The sequence below is a fragment of the Chenopodium quinoa genome, unplaced genomic scaffold (genome assembly GCF_001683475.1).
Source record: "Chenopodium quinoa cultivar QQ74 unplaced genomic scaffold, ASM168347v1, whole genome shotgun sequence".
NCBI classification, from domain to species: Eukaryota; Viridiplantae; Streptophyta; class Magnoliopsida; order Caryophyllales; family Amaranthaceae; genus Chenopodium; species Chenopodium quinoa.
In genome coordinates this window covers 5198965-5223508 of record NW_018744304.1, presented here as the reverse complement: position 1 = coordinate 5223508, position 24544 = coordinate 5198965, and the positions used below count along the sequence as shown (strand labels likewise).

At 41.4% G+C, this 24544-nt stretch overlaps 2 protein-coding genes across 2 annotated transcripts in view; both read left to right on the top strand.

Annotated features, from left to right (window-relative positions):
* Positions 1-24544, top strand: part of LOC110695687 (lysosomal Pro-X carboxypeptidase-like) — a 98056-nt gene that overhangs the window by 61786 nt on the left and 11726 nt on the right. The window lies entirely within an intron of this gene.
* LOC110695686 (sterol 3-beta-glucosyltransferase UGT80B1-like) lies at positions 300-16746 on the top strand. The gene is made up of 13 exons (XM_021872920.1): positions 300-503; positions 1240-1482; positions 2369-2480; positions 9324-9494; positions 10563-10626; positions 11716-11773; positions 11865-12042; positions 12181-12311; positions 13328-13430; positions 14713-14789; positions 15080-15127; positions 15498-15647; positions 16255-16746. The coding sequence occupies exons 1-13, from the start codon at positions 315-317 to the stop codon at positions 16456-16458; spliced, it is 1728 nt and encodes a 575-aa protein (XP_021728612.1). The 5' UTR covers positions 300-314; the 3' UTR covers positions 16459-16746.

The following is a 24544-nucleotide window of genomic DNA, read 5'->3' as shown; positions in this document are numbered from 1 at the left end:
ATTTGTTATCCAAATGAAAGATGCCTAATCTCTCCATTTCTCTACCTTCTTTTCCCTCCATTTGCTTCAATCCAAACACACCGTAAATGAATCTCATTCAAAATCCTATAAGGTCGCTATCATGTATTTCAAGGACCATGTGCTTTTAAACTTGTACATAATGTGGGCGGTGGTCTTTTGTATTATTAGCCATTGTAAAAAAGTGGTTCAGCAGTCAGAGTTGGATACCTGAAAAATACTTATATAACTTGTTATTATAAAAGTATAAAAACCTTTAACCTTTAAGCAGTGTGATCTCACTCATATCTGCACTGATGTTCTTACAATGCTCAATATCTCTCCTGGCAGTGTTGGATCACAGTATTACAGCACCTTCAGGTGGTATTGAAGCCCATAAAAGTTTATTGGTTGATAAAAAAGACATCATAATGAGCAAGTCTAAGAGTCATCAGGATAGCAGAAGACATGATATGAGATTGGATAGACTATCACAGCATGATAAGGTAATATAAGTTGAATATATCTGCTACTGCAGGTGTCTTTTCAAACCTAAAGTTAGCACCTGTTTCTATTCATTTAGTGACAATGTGTTTTATAGCTAGAATTGGCTAATGATCAATGTTGTCAAAATGTACAGGGACGGTAGGCTCATTGAAATCAATGTACCTGATTTAATAATTATTGTTTTTTCTAAATTTACTAAACATACAAGGTACAACGAGCTGTCTTCATCATTGAGGTTTTATGGAAGAATCAACTCTGTTGATGTAAAATGTCCAAGTGGAACAAATTTCAAAAGTAGTAGTATTTAAACTGAGATTATCATCAAAGGTTATATTTATTAAATTGGAATGTCAATTTCCAGGAATTTGTTTCAGAAAGTTATCATTTTTATTCCGATTGACTAGTTATGGACTCAAAGGCTTTGAGATAGTAAAGACCTTATCCCCTTAAATAATAAATTATGTCTTTATACCATATATTTCTTTGTCAGATGCAGCGTGCAGGCACTATGAGATATTTATTTATTTATTTATTTTTTCTGGTAATGAGCTGATGGGTATAATGTTGATTTATTTGCTACTTTTAAAAGAGTCCTGCTTTCTTAAGTTTACATTCATTGTACCTTAAAGAAGTCAAAACTCATTGTAAATTTTCCTCTGCTAGTAGCTTTCAGACGTACAGATTGCATGGAGTTGCTGTATCATTGATGATGTTTATTGTTCTTGTTAATCTCAGGAAAAGCTTATTGCAAACTTAGTCAAAATACAGAATGATGGAACTGTGGAGGTGGATTTATCTAGAAATTCGTCTGTAACTTCTGAGCTTTTGGAGCTTCATTCTGTTGAAAGTGCTTCTCTTCCTGCTGATGAAATTGTTCCTAATCACAATAAATCTGTACCAAGATTGCAAATTGCCTTTCTTGTTGTTGGGACAAGAGGAGATGTTCAACCTTTTCTAGCTATGGCAAAGAGACTTCAGGCAGGCTCACAAGCTTTAATCAAATTTGTCTCTTTTTTGTTAGATGCTCTTTTAACTGATTGTTGATGATCATGCTTTTAGCTTACAAAATGTACCAACAATGAACTTTCGTACATCTGAAAGGGAATTTTGTTGTGTGTGTGTGTGGGTTGGAAGTAATGTTTGGAGTGACCTTTAACTAGTTAACTTGTTTGCACCTCAAACTAACTTCCGCCCTTCTGGTGAAAATTAAGTTTCTGTGTGCGATCAACGAGGGATGGGGGACTAGTCAGAACTTTGTGAGACTGACTGCTTCATACTGCTAAAATTTTATTTGGCTAGGAGTTGGGGGAGTGTTTGGAGTGTTGCATGAATATCCAACATTACATACTTATGTGACATGATTATTTTGGATTACCTGTGTGAGTAATTGAGTTTTTTCATCCTAGAACCCTTCACTGACAATGAGATGTGAGAAATATACCTTTTTCTTCTCTTGATTTGCACTTATTCATGCTGCTTTAAAGCTTGCAGAATTACGCCTTTGCTGAAATTGCTCACTTTGATCATATTTTGGATTACCTGTGTGAGTAATTGAGTTTTTTTATCCTAGAACCCTTCACTGACAATGAGATGTGAGAAATATACCTTTTTCTTCTCTTGATTTGCACTTATTCATGCTGCTTTAAAGCTTGCAGAATTACGCCTTTGCTGAAATTGCTCACTTTGATCATAGTTGGCTATATTACTAACTATATCGGTATTGTGTTTTGTCAAGAGAGACTAAGTGTGCTGTTACTAAATTTTGTCGCATATCTTCGTGCATTGTTTTCCTTGTTAATGTGGGTCTTTCTTGTAAGTCTTTTGCAAATTTACGGGGCTAAAAGTTCATCTATTCTACGTGCAGGAATTTGGTCATCGTGTTCGATTGGCTACGCATGCCAACTTTAGAGATTTTGTCAAATCTGCTGGTGTTGAATTCTATCCCTTAGGTGGTGATCCTCGAGTTCTGGCAGGATGTAAGTTGTCTCAGATCTTTTATTCTTCTTTTTTTTTTTTTTTTTTTTTTTTTTTTTTTTCTGCTTCATTAGCTTTATCATCTACCCCCTTATAGCTTTATCTGCTGATTACTGTTTTACAGTTGGCCTCCGTGAGTTATTTTGTGAGCTGAGCATCGACTAGGAATAGCTATCCTAAAGAATTAAAGATTGACCTTGATTTTGTTTGTATTGATTGCAAAAGACCAAAAGTCAATAGCTCTATTAATATTTGTTTTATACATCCATTATAGCTTACTGATCCATATGACCATGGTACCAGATTATAAATGTGAGCCATGGCTAAAGTCAGATTGATTATAACAGAGACTAGCTTGTCTAAAGCTCAATATATATATATTTTTTTTTCAATCCAAATAGTTCACTTTTCATGTTCTTGCCTCATTATAATTGTGGTTTGTAAGCAATGTGGTGTTTTGCATATCAGCGAGTTTCAAATGGTCTCTGGGTTTTTACCTGTGATTGGAGAATTAATGCATGCTAGACATCCTCTATTGTTTGACACTATTGTCAACACTGATAATCTTGAATGTTTTCAAAACTACACTAATTTCCATTTGATATTGTTGTTAGTTTTTTACAAAAATTACAATGGTTTATTTTTTTGCTCTGTGATCTGTGACTGTGTCAAACATTCGTGGAATGGGAAGTATCATGACTTTGAGGTATTACTAGACTTCCACTATTTGCAGGTACTGAGTATAGACAATAGTGACTTTTGACTAAAGAAGAAATTGTAGCCTTAGTGTCACGGTCCGAGTGATTCAACACCAGATCGTGCGGCGCGCTCTCGTCTTTTGGCGACAAGGGCGCAAGCCTAAAGCAAGGAGGTTCGTGAGCACACAACAACACGGACCTACGGTGTCTCAAGAGGGCGCACGAGAACAACGAGTGCGGAGTCGGGGCTTGTGACGGCCGATACTTCGAAGCGGGCACAAGCGGAACCGACGAAAATGAGGACGTCTCTAGGGTCTCTTGGTTTGGTGGGGGATGCTTTAAAACAAGGCAAGCACAATATCTATAAAGGCTTAAACAACACACAAGTCTTAAAGCAATAACAACGGGGTAGAGAGCTTTGATTGAATAACCATTCGCTCCCTAAAGAGCTTTATATTGCATTAGTAGAGAATTACAAGTGAACGTTGAAATGACAGTAACACAATAATTCTCCCTAGGGTCTAGAAAAATAAAAAGAAAGACTAAAGAGACATTACATAAGGAAAATATAAGGAAAATAAAGAAGAATACATAACAAAGAGGTTGGATTCTAACATCCTCCCCCACTTAAGTCGTCGACGTCCTCGTCGACTTACAAAATCTACACTAAGATCTTAGCAGCTTCAGTCTTCTGTTGTAGGGGTGGCTCTTGTCCTGGTTCTGATGTTGGCGTGGTAGCTGACGTTGCGGTTGCTGTCGTCGGGATCTGGATGGTAGGGTTTTAGACGACTAACGTGGAAGACGGGGTGAATCCTCATCCACGCAGGCGGTTCTACCTTGTATGCGTTCTTCCCAATCCGTTTAGTGATGCGGATGGGGCCTTCATATTTCCGAATGAGGCGACGATCTCTCCCCAATAGCAAAATCAACTGGCCTTCTGTTTTGATCAGCCCATTTCTTCATCCGGCGCGATGCTCGCTCTAGGTAGGCTTTTGCAATGTCGGTGTTTTGCTTCCACTCTCTTGTAAAATCTCGAGCCTGAGCACTCCTACCGCCCTCCCAGTCAGCCACTGTGTGCGGGAGGAGAGGTTGTTGACCCATGACCAACTCAAAGGGGCTTTTGTTGGAAGAAGAACTCCTTTGAGCGTTGAAGCAAAGTTGTGCGACGTCCAAGAGTCTCACCCAATCTTTCTGGTTGGCGCTCACAAAGTGACGTAAGTATTCCTCGAGAACCCCATTGAATCTCTCTGTCTGCCCATCCCATCAGATGACGACATGTTGAGGTCAGACCCCATCATTTGGAATAGCTCAGACCAGAATATGCTCGTGAATCTGGTATCCCTGTCGCTTACTATGCTCTTTGGCAATCCCCAGTACTTCACAATATGCTTAAAGAAGAGAGATGTCGTTTCTTCTGCTCCGCAAGCCTTCTGCAAGGGTACAAACGTTGCGTATTTTGAGAACCTTTCTATCACCACCATGATAGAAGAGAACTGGCCAACCTTCGGAGGCCACTAATGAAGTCCATCGACACACTCTCCCACGGTCGAGTTGGTACAGGAAGAGGTTCAAGGAGGCCCCCGGGCTTCTGTCTGTCAACCTTGTCTTGCTGGCACACAAGGCAGGTTTTGGTGTAGCTCATCACATCTTCCTTCATTCCTGGCCAGTAGTACCCCATCGCGAGTAGACTGAGGGTTCTCTGCCAACCTGGATGTCCCGCCCACAGCGTATCATGGCATTCCTTCAACAACATATCCTCAATCCCCCTGCTTTGGGATGAACAGCTTTGTACCTTTGGTGAAGATGAGGCCATCTTCCAACCAAAAGCGTCTAGTCTTCCCTTCTTCAATCATCCTTGTTATGGTTTTTGTCATCGGATCATGTGGGAGATAAGCACAAACTTGATCTCTAACGGATGTGGCAATGCTGCTTGCCGTCATTGGCGCTAACTTGTACATCGCAGCAAGATCGGCCCGCCTACTCAGGGCATCGGCAACTCTATTGCTGGATCCCGTTCTATAGGTGAAACTCCACGTCGAACTCAGCTAAGTCCTCCTGCCACCGAGCTTGTTTTTCCTGTCAGCTTGGGTTGGGTGAGAAAGTGACTCGCCGCGGTGTTGTCTGTGCGGACGGTAAACTTTGACCCCAACAAGTAGTGCCTCCATCCTCTTAGGCAGTGCACAATGGCTAGTAGCTCCTTTTCTTGTGCCGCATACCTTCTCTCCGCATTATTCAGCTTCCTACTTTCGGAATGCAATAGGATGTCCTTCTTGGAGGAGCACTCCTCCTAAAGCAAAATCCGAAGCATCCGTCTCGACCACGAATGGTTTGGTTATGTCTGGAAGGGCAAGGACCGGCTCCTTCACCATTGCTTCTTTCAACTTCTGGAAAGCTTCCTTCTGGGCCCTGACCATTCCCAACGACAATCTTTCCTCAATAGGTCGGTGAGGGGACTTGCGATCTCTGGAGTATCCCTTAATGAATCTCCTATAATAGTTCGCCAGTCCTAGAAAGGATCGCAGCTCAGAGGGGTTCTTGGGATCCCGCCAATCGCGAACAGCACATATCTTCTTTGGGTCCATCCTCAATCGACCCTTCCCCACAAAGTGTCCAAGAAATCCGACTTCTTCCTGCGCAAAGGCACACTTTTCTTATTTCACAAAAAGGTGATGTTCTCTCAGCTTCTCGAAGACCAATCTTAGGTGCTCGAGGTGCTCCTCCAAAGTCTTGCTGTAGACAACGATGTCATCGAGGTACACGACCACAAACTTGTCTAAGTACTCTCGAAATACTTGGTTTCATCAGAGTATAGAACGTAGCAGGTGCATTCGTCAAGCCAAAGGGCATGACTAGCCATTCGTATGCCCCGTATCTCGTCACACAAGCAGTTTTTGGTTCATCTCCTTCGGCGATACGAACTTGGTGATAGCCAGACTTCAAGTCTAGCTTTGTAAAGTACACTGCATCCCCTAACTGATCGAACAAATCCGCCACAAAGGGATAGGGTAGTGATTGCGCACCGTAACCTTATTTAATGCTCGGTAGTCGATACACAATCGAAGACTTCCATCTTGTTTTTTCTGAAAAAGCACAGGAGCCCCATAAGGAGCCTTTGATGGCGGATGAAGCCTGCCTCAAGCAAGTCCTCCAATTGTTTCCGGAGTTCAGCCAATTCTGGGGGGCCATGCGATAAGGGCTTCGTGCTGGGGGTTTTCGCCCCTGGAACCAGCTCAATCTCATGGTCCACTGTCCTTCTAGGTGGGAGAAACTTTTGATAGGTTTTTCGGGAGGAGATCCTGGAACTCTGATAGTAGCTCGGCAACTGCAGGCGGAAAGTCTCCACTTGCTTCATCTTCCTTCGTGGAAAGTGTTGCTAGGAACGTGGGCTCGTTCCTCTTCACCCCTTCTCCAATTGCATTGCTGAAAGGAGGGGCCCTTTCGGCCCTTTTCCCGAATCGCAGGTTCGGAGGAGACATGGTTGCTGCCCGGGCACCAGAATAGATCTAAGATGCGACATCGGGACTGCCTTACTAAAGTGTAAGAAGTCCATGCCGAAGCACCAAGCTGAAGTCGTCCATTGGCGCAACGGTAAAGTCCACCTGTCCGCTCCAATCTCCCAGCTTCATTGTTACTTTCTTGGCAACGCCGTGGATCGGTTTGGCAACTGAATTCACCGCTTTCATACTGCCTCCTTCTGGTAGGAGCTTCAACCCAAGTCTTTTTGCCTCCTTTTCTGAAATGAAGTTGTGGGTAGCACCGGTATCCACCATGGCACGAGTTTCCTTTCCGTTTACCAACGCATTCACATACATCAATCCAGAGTTTTTGGGTTGGCCCTCAGAGCCTTCTCTTCCCATAGCGCACATCATGCGAATGGCCCCCAGTCTGGAATGTTTCCCCTTCACTAGGTACTACCTCATCGGCTTCTTCACCCTCGGGGTTTTCTAAGGACATGGAGGACAGTTTCTTTTGGAGATTGTCAATTTCTCCCTTGTGTCGACATTCAAACCACTTGTGCGGTCCTCTGCAAAGGATACACGTCAATGGCCTGGCTGTCGAAGATGAACTAGGGGTGCTTCCTCTACTAGAGAAGGAAGAAGCTTCACTTTTCCGAGAGTCTTCTCCCCCACTCCTTATTGTATCTATTGTTCGAGTTGTTGGAGCTCACTTGCGAGCCATGTCCGGAGTTCCTAGGAGGGTTCGGTGTCGGCCCGCTATTCCCTTTCTTCAAACCTTGTCCTTTCTCTGAGGAGTAGTCCATTCAACCTTTCGGCTGCAGCGATGGCTCCCGATAAAGTATCAATCTTTTTGGCGCCAAATTTCTCTTTGGGCCCATTCCTTAAGACCACGCACAAAGTTGAATAGGCGATCTTCCTCGGACATATTGTGGATCTCCAACATGCACGCTGAAAAACTCTTTGACATACTCCCGGATGGAACCCTTATGCTGCAAAGCAGCGAGCTTGGTGCGAGCAACAAACTCGGTATTCTCGGGATAAAATTGGGCCATCAGCTCTTTCTTCAGATCCTCCCAAGTATCCACTGACGTTCCTCTTAGCTTGGATGTCGGTGTACTTGGTGCGCCACCAAAGCTTTGCATTCATCCACCAAATACATAGTGGCGGTATCAACTTTTAACTCATTCTCCAACTGACAGACCCGAAAGTATTGCTCCATGTCGAAAATGAAATTATCGACTTCTTTTGAATCTCTCGTGCCATTGAAGGTCCGGGGCTTGGGAGGTTTTATCTTGGCACCTCCACTTCCCCCGAGCCCTCTCTGGGCACGCATTAAGATTGCACATTTATCATGTGCTTCATCAGCGACGCCTTGCACGAAGTTAAGTTGCTCCGTTAACCCATCCACAGTAGCGGCAAGCCTCTCTATTTGGTCGGCTTGTTTTATTACAATATCCTCGAGTTTGGGCAGCCTTTTCTTCAAGCATAGCCCACTGTTCGGACTTGCCTTCAAGCCAAGCAAGTCTTTCCTCGAATGTGTATTCATGCATCTCTTCTTCTTCTGCCATCTCTACGGCAAACTTGGCTCTGATACCAAACTGTCACGGTCCGAGTGATTCAACACCAGATCGTGCGGCGCGCTCTCGTCTTTTGGCGACAAGGGCGCAAGCCTAAAGCAAGGAGGTTCGTGAGCACACAGCAACACGGACCTACGGTGTCTCAAGAGGGCGCACGAGAACAACGAGTGCGGAGTCGGGGCTTGTGACGGCCGATACTTCGAAGCGGGCACAAGCGGAACCGACGAAAATGAGGACGTCTCTAGGGTCTCTTGGTTTGATGGGGGATGCTTTAAAACAAGGCAAGCACAATATCTATAAAGGCTTAAACAACACACAAGTCTTAAAGCAATAACAACGGGGTAGAGAGCTTTGATTGAATAACCATTCGCTCCCTAAAGAGCTTTATATTGCATTAGTAGAGAATTACAAGTGAACGTTGAAATGACAGTAACACAATAATTCTCCCTAGGGTCTAGAAAAATAAAAAGAAAGACTAAAGAGACATTACATAAGGAAAATATAAGGAAAATAAAGAAGAATACATAACAAAGAGGTTGGATTCTAACACTTAGCCTATGTCTGCATTCTGCATGGCCTTTCAACAATTACCAAATCATACAATTTTTCCAATTTCTTATGAATAATGTTTTTTAATAAAATTGAATACTATACTTTGATTTTGTGGTCTATATACAATTATACAAATTGTTTCTACATCAACGTTGCATGACTCTACACATAACTATTTGTTTAGGGTTCGTTTGGTATCACTGTGGTTTTCTGTTTTTGTTTTTTTAAAATCATATGATATATATCATATAATGAATCAAAAATTAGTCAAACTTATTAAAATCATGATAATTTTGAAAACTGACAACAGAAAAGTGAAAAACACCTTTTTCTTGTTTTCTGTTTTTGGTTTTTAGTTTTCAAAAAACCGGAAACTAAAAACAAAAAACAATGCCAAACAAGCCCTTAGAAAATAGTTAGAAATTTTGTTTGCATTGCATAGATGCTGTAGCTCGTCATTTATTATCACGCCCATTTGTTACATGGTAGCTTGTTTTTTGTTGCATCTAAATCTTTTAGACCACTGAGATAGCTTTTTTCCATTGCTTTCCGGGAATCAGATATGGCAAGAAATAAGGGGCTTATTCCCTCTGCCCCAGGAGAAATTTCAATTCAACGGAAGCAATTGAAGGCTATTATAGAATCACTTCTTCCTGCATGTACAGAACCAGATACAGAGACTAGCATGCCTTTTAGAGCTCAAGCAATCATTGCTAATCCTCCTGCTTATGGTAAGCTCATGAGTCATGACAGGCTTGAAAAATGAGTGTTGACGCATCATATATGAATGTGACGTTCCCAATTATCAAGTTATTGCTGGAGTTTGATAATAGCTTTCTATCGTAAATGTCTCAAATCCTTCTGTGATATTTTATTATTTCAGGGTTGTGGTTGGATGCAGGGATATATACCTTTATAGCTTCTTTATAGTGGTTGCAAGACTTGCAACTGATACCAACATTGTTTTAAAATTTTGGAACCACATAACATGGTCTTGAACTTTGCTTAGATATTTGTGCTCCTCCGTTCTATATTTTCTATCCAATTGACGTTTTTTTTTTAATTTTTAATTTTTTATTGTCGTCACTTTAAAGTATTTAGTGCAATCTTAGTTGTCACTTATAAGGATGAAATATCAATAAAATACTACTCCCTCCGTCCCCTTTTGATAGTCCCTTATGGACACATTTTAGTCCCAAAATGTTCACCCCATTTGTTTTTTCCAACAACCATTAAATTAAATTTTTACCAAAATTCCCTCCAATTTGCAACAATATTTGTGCAAGTTTAAACTTTCCCATGTAAATTTTGTTTTCCCATGTACTTTTATTACTTTCTCCCTCTTTTTTTTTTTTTGCATACCCAATGTTAATTTACTTTTTCAATGTACTTTAACTATTCTTATGTGTGTTTATTAATTCCCGTGAAAAATGCCCATAAGGGACTATCAATAGGGGACCGAGGGAGTACTAGTTTACTAGCCAGTGGTAACTAGTGAACCTTTGTAATAAAACTTTATTCTTAACATGCATAACATAAAAGATAGATGATATATTATATAGGAAAATACATCAACTGATTAACTGCTCAACTGCTTTGAGCAACATAGTCTATAATTGAATGTGAGCAAAAGTGTACCTGGAAGAGTTGGTTGTATACATATCTTGAAGCTGTCTATGCATTGTGAGCATTTGTCAATTTGTCATAACGGGGTTCATTTGTTGTCTGATAGGCACTTTTGATCATTTTCTTTATTTCTCTTATAAGGTAGTCTAATAATAAGTTGATATATATTGCAGGGCATGTGCATGCTGCAGAAGCTCTTGGTGTACCTCTACACATATTCTTCACAATGCCATGGACGTAAGTTTTCACACTTCACCTGTATTATCTTATTAAATTGGATGTACATTGTCTCTGCGCCACAAGTGGGTTTCTTGGAGTAGTTAATGGGGGAGGGGGGCAGGGGGAGGCCAAGATAGACCCAAAACCATGAATTTGGAACTTATATTTTTGTAAAGTGTCGATGCATGCTGTCTGTATTTTAGCATCTGCTTGAAGATGTAATACTGTAAAAAAGGGAGAAGAAAATTTTAAAATCCACCAAAAGTTTGCTCTATACTTAGTCCGAGCAATCTATAGCTAATCTGAAAGATCATATAAAAACTGAATACATTAAGATCATATATCGGATCTACCTTGTCCTTTAAGCCCAAGCCAAATTTGAAAAATTTCTGGTTCCATGTGTCAAAACAGCTTTGAAATAGGTAATTCAGGACACTTGGTAAGGCAGATATTTCTAGCAGCTATTAATGTGGGTAATTTAGCAAAATCAGCTGGGTTTGAAAAAATGGGCAATGCTTTCTTTACAGGCTTCTTGTTGCACATTTTGGAAATGAGCACAAGAATCTTCTTGGGCACATCCTTATATTTGAACTCCAGATCAATTTTTTGATGTAGCATATTGAGGCATGTGTTAAAAGGGATTTAGGGATTTTACTAATATCGACATGCATATGCAGTTCACTACTTCAGGCAGTCTGTCAATACTTCTTTGTGAACATGTTTACTTTTACCTGAAAAATGAAATATCTTCATATCATTACTAATCACTACCTCTGTCCCTAGATAAAAGTTCCATTTCAACCAAAAACCTTGTCCCTAAATAAAGGTCCCATTTCACATTTATCTATTTTGTTTTTATTCATATATAACCTACCAAGCCCCCCCATCTTATTTATAGTTACTTTTATTCAACCAAACTCCACTATCTTATTTTATATATTCAGCGTTAATTAATTGAACCCCACATTTCTTTTAGCTTTCTAAAACTTTTGCAAAAGAGAAAGAAGACTATTAATTGTGGAAGGAGGGAGTAGCAATTTTTCATGTGCTCCTGAAAAAATTGTAATATGTTTATAATTTCTCCTTACACTTCTTTATAATAGGCAGGCCAACGTATGAGTTCCCACATCCACTGGCTCGTGTACCACAAAGCTATGGTAACTGGGTATGTTACTGTAATTGGTATATTTCCTGGCCCTCTCTTACCCCAACTCGTTTTCTCTAACATTTTTTTTTTGTTTGCACCTCCTGAACAGTTGTCATACATAATTGTTGACTTGCTGATATGGTGGGGCATAAGGAGCTATATCAATGACTTCAGGAAAAGGAAGCTGAAACTTCCTCCTATTGCATACTTTAGCATGTACCATGGATCTATATCTCATTTGCCTACAGGATACATGTGGAGTCCTCATGTTGTTCCAAAACCAAAAGGTAACTGTATTGATTTAATAACCATGTCATATTCAAGCCATTGGTGCAATGACAAGATATCTGCTTAATGTTGTTTATTGTTTTCTCTGTTGGTTGGACTTCTTACTTTTAGATCTCTAATGTACTTATGTTTTACAGATTGGGGTCCCTTGGTTGATGTTGTTGGTTATTGTTTCTTAAATCTTGGTTCTAAGTATCAACCAAAGGGAGCATTTGTTGAGTGGATAAAGAAAGGGCAGAGACCCATCTATATTGGATTTGGGAGTATGGTAAGACCACCTTAATCCTTCTATGAACACTAACAGTTATGTAAAACTTGCCACTTTTCAAAATGCCGTTATATAATGCCGCAATAAAAATCACATCCTTCATGACACGTCTGTAATGGTGAATATTAACAGTTGAACACTAATGGTGCATACAAAAAAGGCGTATGGAGTAATAATAAAGTTTGGAGCATTTAAAGTTCAAGTTATTCATTAGCCAAATATACAATCCTGTTGTATTTTCCCCTTTTTTCAATATTACTTGCATCACTTTGATTGGACATGTTGCCAATTCAAAACGTTGACTATTAAGATCTATAATTATCAATTGCAGTAATAAAGTTATGAAACGAATAATATTTTGAATATATACATTAAATGAACCCAACACCATCTACATATTAGTATTTGTTTTCATATCTCTCATTAGCATAAAAAGATGTTCTAGGTGGTGTATGTGAATAGTGCAAAAAGTCAAAATGATGTGAGTAATCTGGACAAAGGGAGTATTGTAGGTTGGTTTGTATTGTGTTAAAAGAATACTTCTTAAAATTTTAAAAAGCAAAAATAAGGCTAAAATCCATTAATGTGTTCATTTAAAAAATATAAAAAAAAATCACATTGTGGAGGCTGCAATCTGTTCCATTCATTCGTTACAAAAGCCACTTTTGCAGCTTCATCTGTGATTTTTTTTCCCTTGGTTGTTGATGTTCCTCTCTGTCATGTGAAAGCTGGACCCTCTAGGTTTTATCATTTATATTCGTACTTTACTTTCTTTATTGATTGAAAACTTCCAGCCTTCTACAGCTGCTGTACTCTGTTGGATTTGGATAGCCAAAATCCCACCAAATTTAAGGATTTTAAAAAATAAAAGAAGCTCCCTACTTAATTTAAGTAAGAACAAGAAGCACTATGGATTGCTTGATAATATATTACTCCGTAGTTTTACATCTTACCCTAAACCACTTTGTCTTTAGGAGTTCTTGCTGTGTTCTTACTCATTATTTTATCATGTATAGCCTCTTGAAGATCCCAGCAAAACGACCAGTATCATATTGGAAGCATTAAAAGATACTGGACAACGTGGAATACTCGATCGTGGCTGGGGAGACCTTGGTATTTGTAAGTGTTCATTTCCTGGCCACCTTTCCTTGTCAATTGATCATTTCTGTCTGCAGTTATCATAACTGTCTTTCCATTATTTTGCGGCTTTGTAATATAAATGAAAAACTCGTTAAAATTATGACTACTTTATTATCTTTTTGTAACCTGAATGTCTACCCATAGGTTGAATGGGGTTGGAGGCGCATAGATTTAGAACTGACTATTAGACTTGCTAGTGGATTAGATAAATATGTAACCAGAAAGTCTTCCCATAGATTATGCCCAAGAGAGAATAGTTGAAAGTGTCATCTTGGCTGCTACCCTTTCTGGCTCTCTTCACCACAATATGATTTCTATTGTCAATCAGCCCTGCCCCTGCCTATTGTCAGTGTTCACCACTTGCTTCTATTATTTTCTGCTGCTGCTCCTTTGCTTTCTTTGTCTTCTTCTGCTTCTCTGTTGGCACTGCTGCCTTTCCTCTAGAAGTCGGTGCTTGTGGATTTCTTATAAGACTTGTTCTAGCTGTATCTCAAGTAGTCTAACAGATCCAGGCTTCATGAACATACAACTCTGGTGTTAATGTTCAAATAAGAGAGTGATTATAACTCTGGTGTTAATGTTCAGATAAGAGATCGATTCCATTAACCTTATAGATTAAGGAAAGCTTACAATTTTCAAATTCCACAATAATGGGGGAGGAAACACAAAATTAGAACATCTGCTGTGGCTCTGTAAGCCAGTAAAATGCACAATACTTCACTAATAAAGTACTAAGTGATACAACAAATGGTCCCAAGCAATGCAACAACATTTACAAAGACTCAGAGCAAGAATATAATTGAATTAAGGAAAGAAGTGGTGAAGCACATTGAATATATTGGACTTGCATTAAGCTAACCACTTCATGGTTATCCAACATCCCTTTATTCCCCAGAACATGCTCGAAAATGATGTTTTTTTTTGTAATAACTCCATTTCTTGATTTCTTCTATAGCTTTCTGCAAGTTTTTTCCTTATCTACTAAAGGCTTTTTATAGTCTTGCTATATAATGCTAGCCCTAAACCTTTCTAGTGCAACATGAGTGAGAGTTCATATTTTTTGGCTTGGTTCTCATCCATCAGCACTTAGCACTCAAAAGTCAAGACTTCATGGCACAATTGGCATAAAAAAATAAATTGATAACGGTTCTTTCCCTGTCCAGGACACATAAGAAAACTAAATAAGAAAGATAATTAACCTCCAAGCCTTAATTTTATATCTGCTCTATTATTCATCTAAATGATAGTCTGTGTCATGCAGTTTCAGAAATTCCGGATCATATCTTCCTTCTCGAGAACTGCCCTCATGATTGGCTTTTTCCTCAATGTTCTGCCGTGGTGAGTTAGACTATCTCATGCTAGTTGCTTGTATCATGTCTGGATTTGTATTTTGGGAAAAAAGATTGAAATCTAGCTTCATGGATATAATATGAAGCTTCTTGTCCCAATTTGAATTAAGGTTTACCAACTTGGATTGTGACCTTCAATGGTTGTGGTTGAAAATAGCTGTTCACTGTTCAGTTTATGTTACATCATATGCAATATTATTTTATATGGATATAATAAATAGTGTGCCTTATGCTCTCAGTGAATTAACGCTAATTCAATTGTTTTCCACAAATAAACAGGTTCATCATGGTGGTGCTGGAACGACAGCCACTGGACTAAGAGCTGGTGTAAGTTTTTCAGCTTGTTCGTTGCTCATTTCTGGAACATGTGAATATCTTATGTTATCCATGCCTAAAATTCACTTGCTTCATGCACCCTTGGGAAAAGCTGAACTTGCCTGCGTTCTAAATCCTTCGTTTTCCATCTTTCAGTGACATTAAAGACTATTGAATCATATATTCAGCCCACTCTTATCGGGCTTGTTATCTAATTGCTTAAGTAATACTTGTAATATTCTGGATTTAATAATCAGCAATGTATAGCTTCTGCTGTTTGCCTTTTGGCAGTCAGAATTTGATGCTGAAGACGTATATTTTCATATGCTACAACCCCGATGTAGTTGAGAAAGTAATTTGACTGCCTATGTTATTTTTGCAGTGCCCAACAACTGTAGTACCATTTTTTGGCGATCAGTTCTTTTGGGGTGATAGAATTCATCAGAAAGGTCTGGGACCTGAACCAATTCCTATTGCTCAGCTCAGCATCGACGCTCTGTCAAGTGCTATACGATTTATGCTCCAACCTGAGGTACTTTCCATTTTTAACTATATGCGTCAGTTGCTGTTTTTCCCACTTACCTGATCTATACATTTCCGATTGCAATTTTGTATTTGAACGTAGAATAGATACATGCCATGTATTTTTAACTATATTCGTCAGTTGCTGTTTTTCCCACTTACCTGATCTATACATTTCTGATTGCAATTTTGTATTTGAACGTAGAATAGATACAAGCCATGTTCAAGCAAGCTCTCTTGTATTGAATGGCATATGTTATTTGAGGTGGAGATGTCTTTGATTTAAAGGCTCTCTGTGGACCTGACATCATGAGCCTTCTAGGATAATATATACTGCGATTGACATTATGTGAACTGTTCTGCTTGGAGAGTACTTATGGAGAAATTAAACACTGGGGAAGAAATATGACATTAGGATACATAAATATGAATTGATATGTAATTCTGTCTTGCATTAAGCTACTACACACTGAAGTTGGGCTGAAGTTTTTCTTTCTACTGCTGGAAAAAAGAAACATAATAGAATTGCTGGATTATACACAATTACTGGGGGTTAATATTCTGGTTTCTCGCCTAAAGTTGGTGATACAAATTAGCTTCACACTGTAATGTTTCAGGTCAAAACACGGGTGATGGAGCTTGCTAAGCTGATAGAGAATGAAGATGGTGTTGCTGCTGCAGTTGATGCATTTCATCGGCATTTACCTCATGAAATGCCTGTACCTCCAGCAGCAGCAGAACCAGCAGAAGATGAATATTTGAACCCAATTCAGTGGTTGTTTTTGCAGATCGGAAACTTTTGTTGCCGTGTTTGTTCATAGGTTTTCTGCTGGTGCTAGAGGTTTTGTACAGTTACATAGATTTTCATCCTGCTCATGTGCAATTTATTCGCGTCTTGATTTAATTTACGGAATGGCTTAGCTTGAGAAGAAAACTAGTTGCTGAAACTTTTTTTTTTTTGGGTGGCGGGGGTTGATTATGTATACATATTGTTTTTGGTGCTTGACCTCTCTTTCACCAGGGAAATAAATGATTCATGTAATCAAATTCTGTTTCATATAAATTTTGATTTCTATTTTAGCATAAATTAAAGGTTGTTTGAAGACCAATTGACCTGAGTTTTAAGCACTAATCACAAGGCAAATTATCCTAATAATCTATAGCACTTTAAACATAGAGTTTATATTCTACAACATAGAAATTGCATTGCAATACAATTCGTAGTATTAAGGTGTAAGCATTGCAATATAATAGAAAGTTAAACATTTTTTCAAAGCAAGGCAAATTTTTTCAATCCAAATTGTATTAAGACACGTGAATAAATGTCATGTTTTATCAAAAGCATACATCACGCAATAATCTTGTTCATTTACACACAAGTTAACATAGTATTTCATACTAATTTACAAAATTCTATAATTAAAAAAAGTTGCACTCCTATTTACCACCAAGGAGCATGAAAAAATTGTTCACTCAGTCTTAATCTTAAATGTCACTTTTTTTTTTTTTTTTTGACAGAATTAAATGTCACCTTTTTACTAAACCATAACAGGTCACTTCTTTATGCATATATTTCACATGCAAGTCTAACGTGTTATATATAATGGTTCTTGCGACAAGAAACTTCATATTACTTAAATAATTATCACCTAAGAACTGAGGTCAAAATCAAAGTCATGTTCTTGATGTGTATACTTCACACACGTCTAATGTGTTATCTACGTTGGTTCTCGAGACACGACACTCCATATTACTATTAATAATTATCACCCCAAAACCGTTGTAAAAACTTAGTCATGTTCAGGATGTATAACACGATACTCAGTTCACTTTCAAATAATTTGAAATCATAAGTCAATTCATTCCAATTTCTAAATTATATTAAGGCTTGTGAATAGATATTTTTTTTAGACTCGTGAATAAATAGAAAACGCATCCTTAATTTCAATTGTAATAAATTTTTAAAGGAAAGGTGTGTGTAAATCATGGTAATCCTTTGTGCATTTGCATGCGTCTTAGTTGACATGTGTATTGTGTAGTGATCCTGGTAATACAATATTTCAAACTATTTTATAAATCACTGTAAGCCAAAAGTGATTTTATTCCAAAACATTATTTAGGTGTGTGGACAAATCTTTTGTTCAATCAACAAGGGAAATAAGAAAAAGGAAAGGATAAAAAAAAAAGCAAGGGCAAAACCATCACTATAATGTAGTATTGAAACGGTAGCACATCACTATATGTCATTTTTTTCCTAAACATGGTTGGTCACGTTCCTTATGCGTATGCTTCCAAAGCTTCACAATAAAGATGGCTCTAGGCCGTGCCAAAACACGTGCTTTGGGGTTAGTTAGGCTTGGCCCATGAGTTTCGTACCGTGTCGGGCCAAAGTTTTGAAAAGGTTGGCTCGTGCACGACCCAAGCTCATGTGCCATTGTGTTGGGCCGTGCCGAGCTTGCGTGCCTAAGAAAAATTGCATTGATTTTAGCATGCTTTGACATGCCATCCCGATCGTGCAGTGCCTTATCGTGCTTCTCCCACATAAAGGCAGCCCACGATCCACATGCATAGTATCATGTCGTGCTTTTTTCGTGCCCGAGCCGTGCCGTGCTTTTTTCGTGCTGCGTTCTTCGGGCCGGCCCGTCCCAGTGCCATCTTTACTTCACATAAACGTTTTGTATGGTTATACTTCACACAAAAGTCTAACATGTTTTGAGCGATGGTTTTGTGACACACTCCATATTACTTTAGTAATCATAACATGAGAACCAAGGTGAAAAAGTAAGGGCCTGATCTCATGAACTCAAATGAATATTTTATAAGAAAAGGAAATTAGGAGCTGAACTGAACTGAACTTATTAGAGTTGAGCTGAAGTGAACTGAACAGAACAAAACAGAACTGAAAACTGAAAATAATTGTATGAGAACAGGCCCTAAGTCACATTCTTTATGCATGTATATCATAAACTTCCTCTGATTCTTTATAAATGTATCAATTCCAAATAAGGAAGTTTCAAATTAGATGCATCATTTTCCTTTTTAGGTTATAAGCTCTCTCTAGCTCTCTCATATCACATGAGTCCTCTTTTTTCTACTACGATTTCTCTTAGCTAAAAAAACTGAGGATTTTTTTTTTCCGCATATGATGCATCTTACAAAAAACAAAAAAACCAACTAACAAAGAAAGTACAAGTCTAATGTATTTTATTTGATGATTCTCGTGACACAATACTCTGTATTTCTTTAATAATTAGGAAAAATACACTTTAATAATTCCAACTATGGGCGATTTATAAACAATAATCCCAACTATCGTTTATTCTACAATAATCCCAACTATTAAGTCAGTTTTCCTCCAGCAGTCCCAAAAACCGGTTACCTGCTGAAAAGGTAAACTTTTTTTTTTGTTTTTTAAATGCCACATGTCAACACATGATTGGCTTAACAAAAACAAAAATCAGCCCAACCACCCCTCCTCCCTTCAGCCACCACAGCTAACCCTTCATTCCCAAATCCGACCACCAGGACACCGTCCCCTTCCCCAGCCCCATCCCCTCCTCCCTATCCTCATCGAAAAACCATCCTCCTTCCCCGGCCACAAGCCTGCAACCGTCTATCCTCGCCGCAAGCCCGCAACCACCAACCCAAATCTGCACCAACACCACCGTTGGATTATCTCTCCTCCGCCGCAACCACCAACCCAGATCACCCTTGTTAAATTCGTCGGTTTCGGTGGTGAGAGAAGGGAGGAGGGGCAGTTATAGCAGCGGATTCAAGTAGGGGGCAGGTTTCGAGGGTTGTTGTAGCTTAGGTTGGTGGTTTTCGGGGTTGGCGTGAGCTAGGTTGGTGGTTTCGGAGGTCGGGGGTGGGTTAGATGGGTGCTGCTGGTGTGATTTGGGTGGTTTGGCCGGTTTTGGGGGTACGGCTGGGGGTCGTGGGTGAGGCTGGGGGTTTCGGTGGTGCGGCTGGGGGTTTCGTTGGTGCGGCTGGGGGTCGTGGGAGTCGTTTCCGGCAGGAGGTGGAGGTTAGGGCTGGAGGTGGTGGTTGGGCGGCAGGAGGTGTAGGTGGTGGTTAGGGTTGGCTGCCAGATTTATTTTTTTGGTTTTTTTTTTGTATTTTTTTTTAATTTTTTTTAGAACCACTCACACACTGACACGTGTCAAACAACCTACAATAATAGGTTGTTGACTGGTTTGGGACTGCTGGAGGAAAACAGACCTAATAGTTGAGATTATTGTAGAATAAACGATAGTTGGGATTATTGTAGGTAAATCGCCCATAGTTGGGATTATTAAAGTGTATTTTTCCTAATAATTATCACTTTAGAACATAGGTCAAAGATTAAATCGTCTCTTTAGAACAGAGGTCAAAGATTAAGTCGCGTTCTTGATGTATATATTGTATTTCACACACAAGTCTAACGTGTTATGTGCAATAATTCTCGTGATACGATACTCCTATTATCTCCCGAGAACTAAGGTCAAAACGAAGTCAGGTTCATGATGTATATTTCACACACAACTCTCATGTGTTTTGTGCAATGGTTCTCGTGACACAATACTCCATTTTACTCTAATAGCTATTGTTTGGGGTAAAAATACCCTAAACACGTGGCCCAATGGCCTAGTGACACGTGGCATCCAGCCGTTGGTCAGCAGGGCTCCAATCCTCTGCTGACACGTGTCCTCTAAACCCTAAAAGGGAAACCATCCCTTCCCCACTATAAATAGTGGAAGGACCCTCATTAATGGGAGGCTGGAACATTTGTTGTTCACATTGAATACTCCTCAAAAAGAAAAACACTTACCCCAAGCAATATTAATTGCAGAATTCTCCCATTACGCGAGAAGTAACTTCTACATTACGTGCATTCTACCTCCCGTATCTTTACTAACTTGATCGTCGGAGGCGGAGCTCCTACCCCTAGGAGTCTTCGTGATTTTGCAGGCACAGGCGTCGAAGGGCATTCTTGGAATTGTAACTCTCCCGCAGGACACATAAAAAAACCCCGAAACATTTGGCGCCGTCTGTGGGGAGAGTACTTCTAAGATGACTTCTGATACTGTGTCACCGAATCAGGGCAAACGGCCTGTGGTCGAGCCTGAGGTCCAGACGGACCATGAAAGTGGAGACGAAATTGAAACATATGTGGCCCCGGATGGGTCTTTCAGAACGAAGCACCCTCGTGCTAAAGATAGAAGAGAACGGGAAATCAGCCAAGCTGCTCCCAGCAACCCAGCCGGGCAACCGGCTGGAATTGCCCAAACGGTGGAGGGCTCAGCCCCCGTTACAAGAAACGAACTCATGTCTTTCATGAATAGTTTCAAGGGTGAGATCAAGAGCCTCATCCGGTCAGCTACTCCAAAGAAGGGTCAGCCGGCCAAGAAGCCTTCTGGAAAGAAGGCGGTCAAAGAACGAGTTCCTACCCCTCATCCCAAGCCAAAGGAGGGGGAGGGCTTAAGGTTTGATCCAAGCAGACTCCGTTTTCCTCAAGGGGAGCTGCGAAAGGCCATCCGACACGTACAGCCGGATGGCTCCAAGAAAACATTCTCAGACGCCCGCACATTTCTCCAAGAGAAGCGAGGTCAGGTGTCTGCGTCGGCGTCAACGTCGACCTTCCCGGACAGTTTCCATGACGTCTCACACAGGCGTACGGGAACAAACCTTGGGAGCCAGACGAGCGAAGCTTCTGCCCGGTCTGGACCCAAAGTGATCCAGCCTGGCCTATTCGGCACACCGAATGGGTTGGGTGGATCCCCTTTTATGTCACCGGGTCTTTTCGGTGGGCAAGCGCAGCAGCCGTTCCAACCCACGGACTGGCAGCTGCGCCTGCTAAATTTGGGGGAACAGCCAACGGCGTTCTCACCAGAGATAACCCAGGCGGCACAGCCGCCTAAGATCAAGAATGTTTTGGTGGGGGCCTATGACGGCACCACCAACCCAGAAGACCATCTAATGGCCTACTCTAACCTCATGTACCTCCAGGGGTTAGATGATGTCGTCTGGTGTCGATGCTTCCCGGCTACCCTCAAGGGCATAGCCCAGCGGTGGTTTGGTAACCTACCAGCCGGTTGCATCAACAGCTTTCGAACTTTGGCGTACTTGTTTACGTCAAGTTTCTCAATGAATATTCCTGCCAAAAAGACTAGCCTCGACCTAGGGGCAATACAGCAGGGCGACCGGGAGGGCCTCCGGTCATACGTCAGACGGTTCAATCTGATGAGAATTCAGATTCCAGGACTATCAGACGAAGTGGCCTATACAGACTTCTTTCGAGGTCTGAAGGATGGGTCGACCTTTAAGTTTGACCTCGTCTGGAAGAGGGTTGCTACCCTCCAAGAGGCGTTAATTGAAGCTGAAGCCTATATACAGGCGACGGAGCTTTGTGCTGTCAAGCAGCCGTCAGATTATAAAAAGTCTGACAAAAAAGAGAGCCGGCAACAGCATCAACCGGCAAGAAAGGAAGAAAAGAGAAAAGGGGTCTGGGCAGCTGTCCGATCAGGACAGCCGGCCCAGAAGATCAGGCGGAAGTCAGAATCGTATGCTCCCAAATACGAGTTCGCAAAAGATTGCTCCACCATCCTCCTGGAAATCAAAGACCGGATGTCTCTCGACAAACCGGCTGAAATGAAAAGCCCCGTGAATAAACGGGACAAGAGCAAGTATTGCCAATAACACGAGGATGTCGGCCACGACACCGATGGCTGCTATAGCCTCAGGCGGCTATTGGACCGTCTGGCAGATGAGAGGGCCCTAAAATCCTACCTACCCAAGGCTAAGGGTAATAACCAGGCCAAGAAAGGGCAGGCGGCAAAAACCGGCCCAGCAAACTCCGAGACGGATGAAGAGACCATCTTCACAATAGCAGGCGGTTTTGCCGGAGGGGGTCCTACCATCCGGGGCACCAAAGACAACATCAGGAAGCTGGTCAACTCAGTGGATGAGGGCCAGGCGTCGAAAGACATCTTTCCTGAGGTCCTTATTTCTGAAAAGGACCGGGGCAAGGTCAGGCGGCCTCATGATGACCCCATCGTCATCGAATGCAAGGTTGCCAACCAGAAGGTTGGCCGAATCCTAATAGACACCGGGAGCTCGTCTGACCTAATCAGTTATCAGTGCTTGACCAAGCTCAAGTACACATCCGGTAACATGCACCAGGCTCCTCACCCACTAGTCGGTTTTGGGGGTGGAGTAGTGCATCCGGTCGGAAGCATAGATCTTCCGATCCGGCTGGGTGAAAAGGGGCAAGGACGCCACATGATAGTCAAGTTTTTAGTTGTGGAGGAGTTGTCCGCCTACAACATGATATTTGGCCGTCCTACCTTCAACGCATCTAAGGCTGTCATCATCCCGTCCCTCATGTTGGTCAAATTTCAAAAGGATGATGGTACAGTCGGTGCCCTAAGCGGGGACCAGAAGACGGCAAGAGAGTGCTATCTCTCTAACGTCAAGACAACTATGGGTGCAGCCGGCCAGGGCGAGCCCATAGATATTGATAACTGCGACCCAGCAGTCCCGGCTCCAAGCGCATCCGGTATGAAAAGAAAGGCGGACCAACTGGCACCCGTCAAAAAGGAGAAATAGCAATCACTAGCCGGGGAAAGGTCAGATGACCAACCACCTCAGCCGGCTGGTGACTGCCTTGATGTCATCCTAGATGACAGCCGTCCTGAAAGAACAGTCAAGGTCGGGACGGTAGCCTTCGAACGGTTGGGAGAAGGCTTGCTCCAGCTGCTGAAGGAATTCAAAGACATCTCTGCCTTTAAAGTGGAAGAGATGCCAGGCGTCAGCCCGGATCTTGCTGTCCACAAGCTAGCCGTAGATCCCAAAAAGCAGCCGGTTAGGCAGAAAAAGAGGGATCATGGTGGAGAAAGATCTCAAGCGGCAGCGGCTGAGGTCAAAAAGTTGTTGGATGCTGGGTTCATTAGGCAATGCTACTACCCGGATTGGGTGGCAAATGTCGTTCTAGTAAAGAAGCCGAACGGTACTTGGCGGATGTGTGTGGATTACACAGATCTGAACAAAGCATGCCCAAAAGATAGCTACCCGCTTCCAAAGATTGACAGCCTAGTCGACTCAACAGCCGGCCATGCGTTAATGAGCTTTATGGATGCTTATTCCGGCTTCCATCAAATACCTCTCTGGAAGAAAGATCAGGAGAAGACGGCTTTTGTCACTGATCAGGGGTTATTCTGCTATACGGTAATGCCGTTTGGGTTGAAGAATGCACCGGCTACATTCCAGCGCATGATAAACACCGTTTTTATCAACCAGATTGGCAGGAATGTAGAGGCGTATATCGATGACATGATAGTCAAATCCAAGCTACAGACGGATCACCTAGCAGACCTGCAAGAAACCTTCACCACACTCAGGCGGCACCTGGTCATGCTTAACCCAAAGAAATGCGTATTTGGTGTTGAGTCTGGGAAGTTTCTCGGATTCTTGATTGACCAAAGAGGCATCGAAGCTAATCCGGAAAAAATACAGGCGGTAATTGACATGAAGTCTCCCCGCACTGTAAAAGAGGTCCAGAAGTTGACCGGTTGTCTGGCGGCATTGGGGAGGTTCCTCAGCCGGTCAGGTGACAAGTGCCTCTATTTCTTCCAGGCAATCAGGAAGAGGTCAAGGTTTGAATGGGGTGAAGAAGCAGAGGCGGCATTCCAGAGGCTTAAGCAGCACTTGCATTCTTTGCCAAGGCTAGTGAGCCCCCTACCCCGGGAGGTTCTGTACATGTACCTAGCCGTCTCTGATCACGCCCTTAGTGCCGTTCTCCTCGCTGAGAGAGACGGCATTCAGCTGCCGGTGTACTTCATCAGCCATGTCCTTTAAAAATGCTGAGCTCCGGTACCCCATGATCGAAAAATTTGGGTTGGCCTTATTCGTAGCAGTCAAGCGGTTGAAGCC

Coding starts and splice junctions, on each gene's coding strand:
- LOC110695686 (XM_021872920.1), top strand. CDS start 315: ATGTTCTTACAATGCTCAATATCTCTCCTGGCAGTGTTGGATCACAGT. Junction 9,495..10,562: donor TGCTAATCCTCCTGCTTATG/GTAAGCTCATGA, acceptor TATATATTGCAG/GGCATGTGCATGCTGCAGAA. Junction 12,312..13,327: donor ATATTGGATTTGGGAGTATG/GTAAGACCACCT, acceptor TATCATGTATAG/CCTCTTGAAGATCCCAGCAA.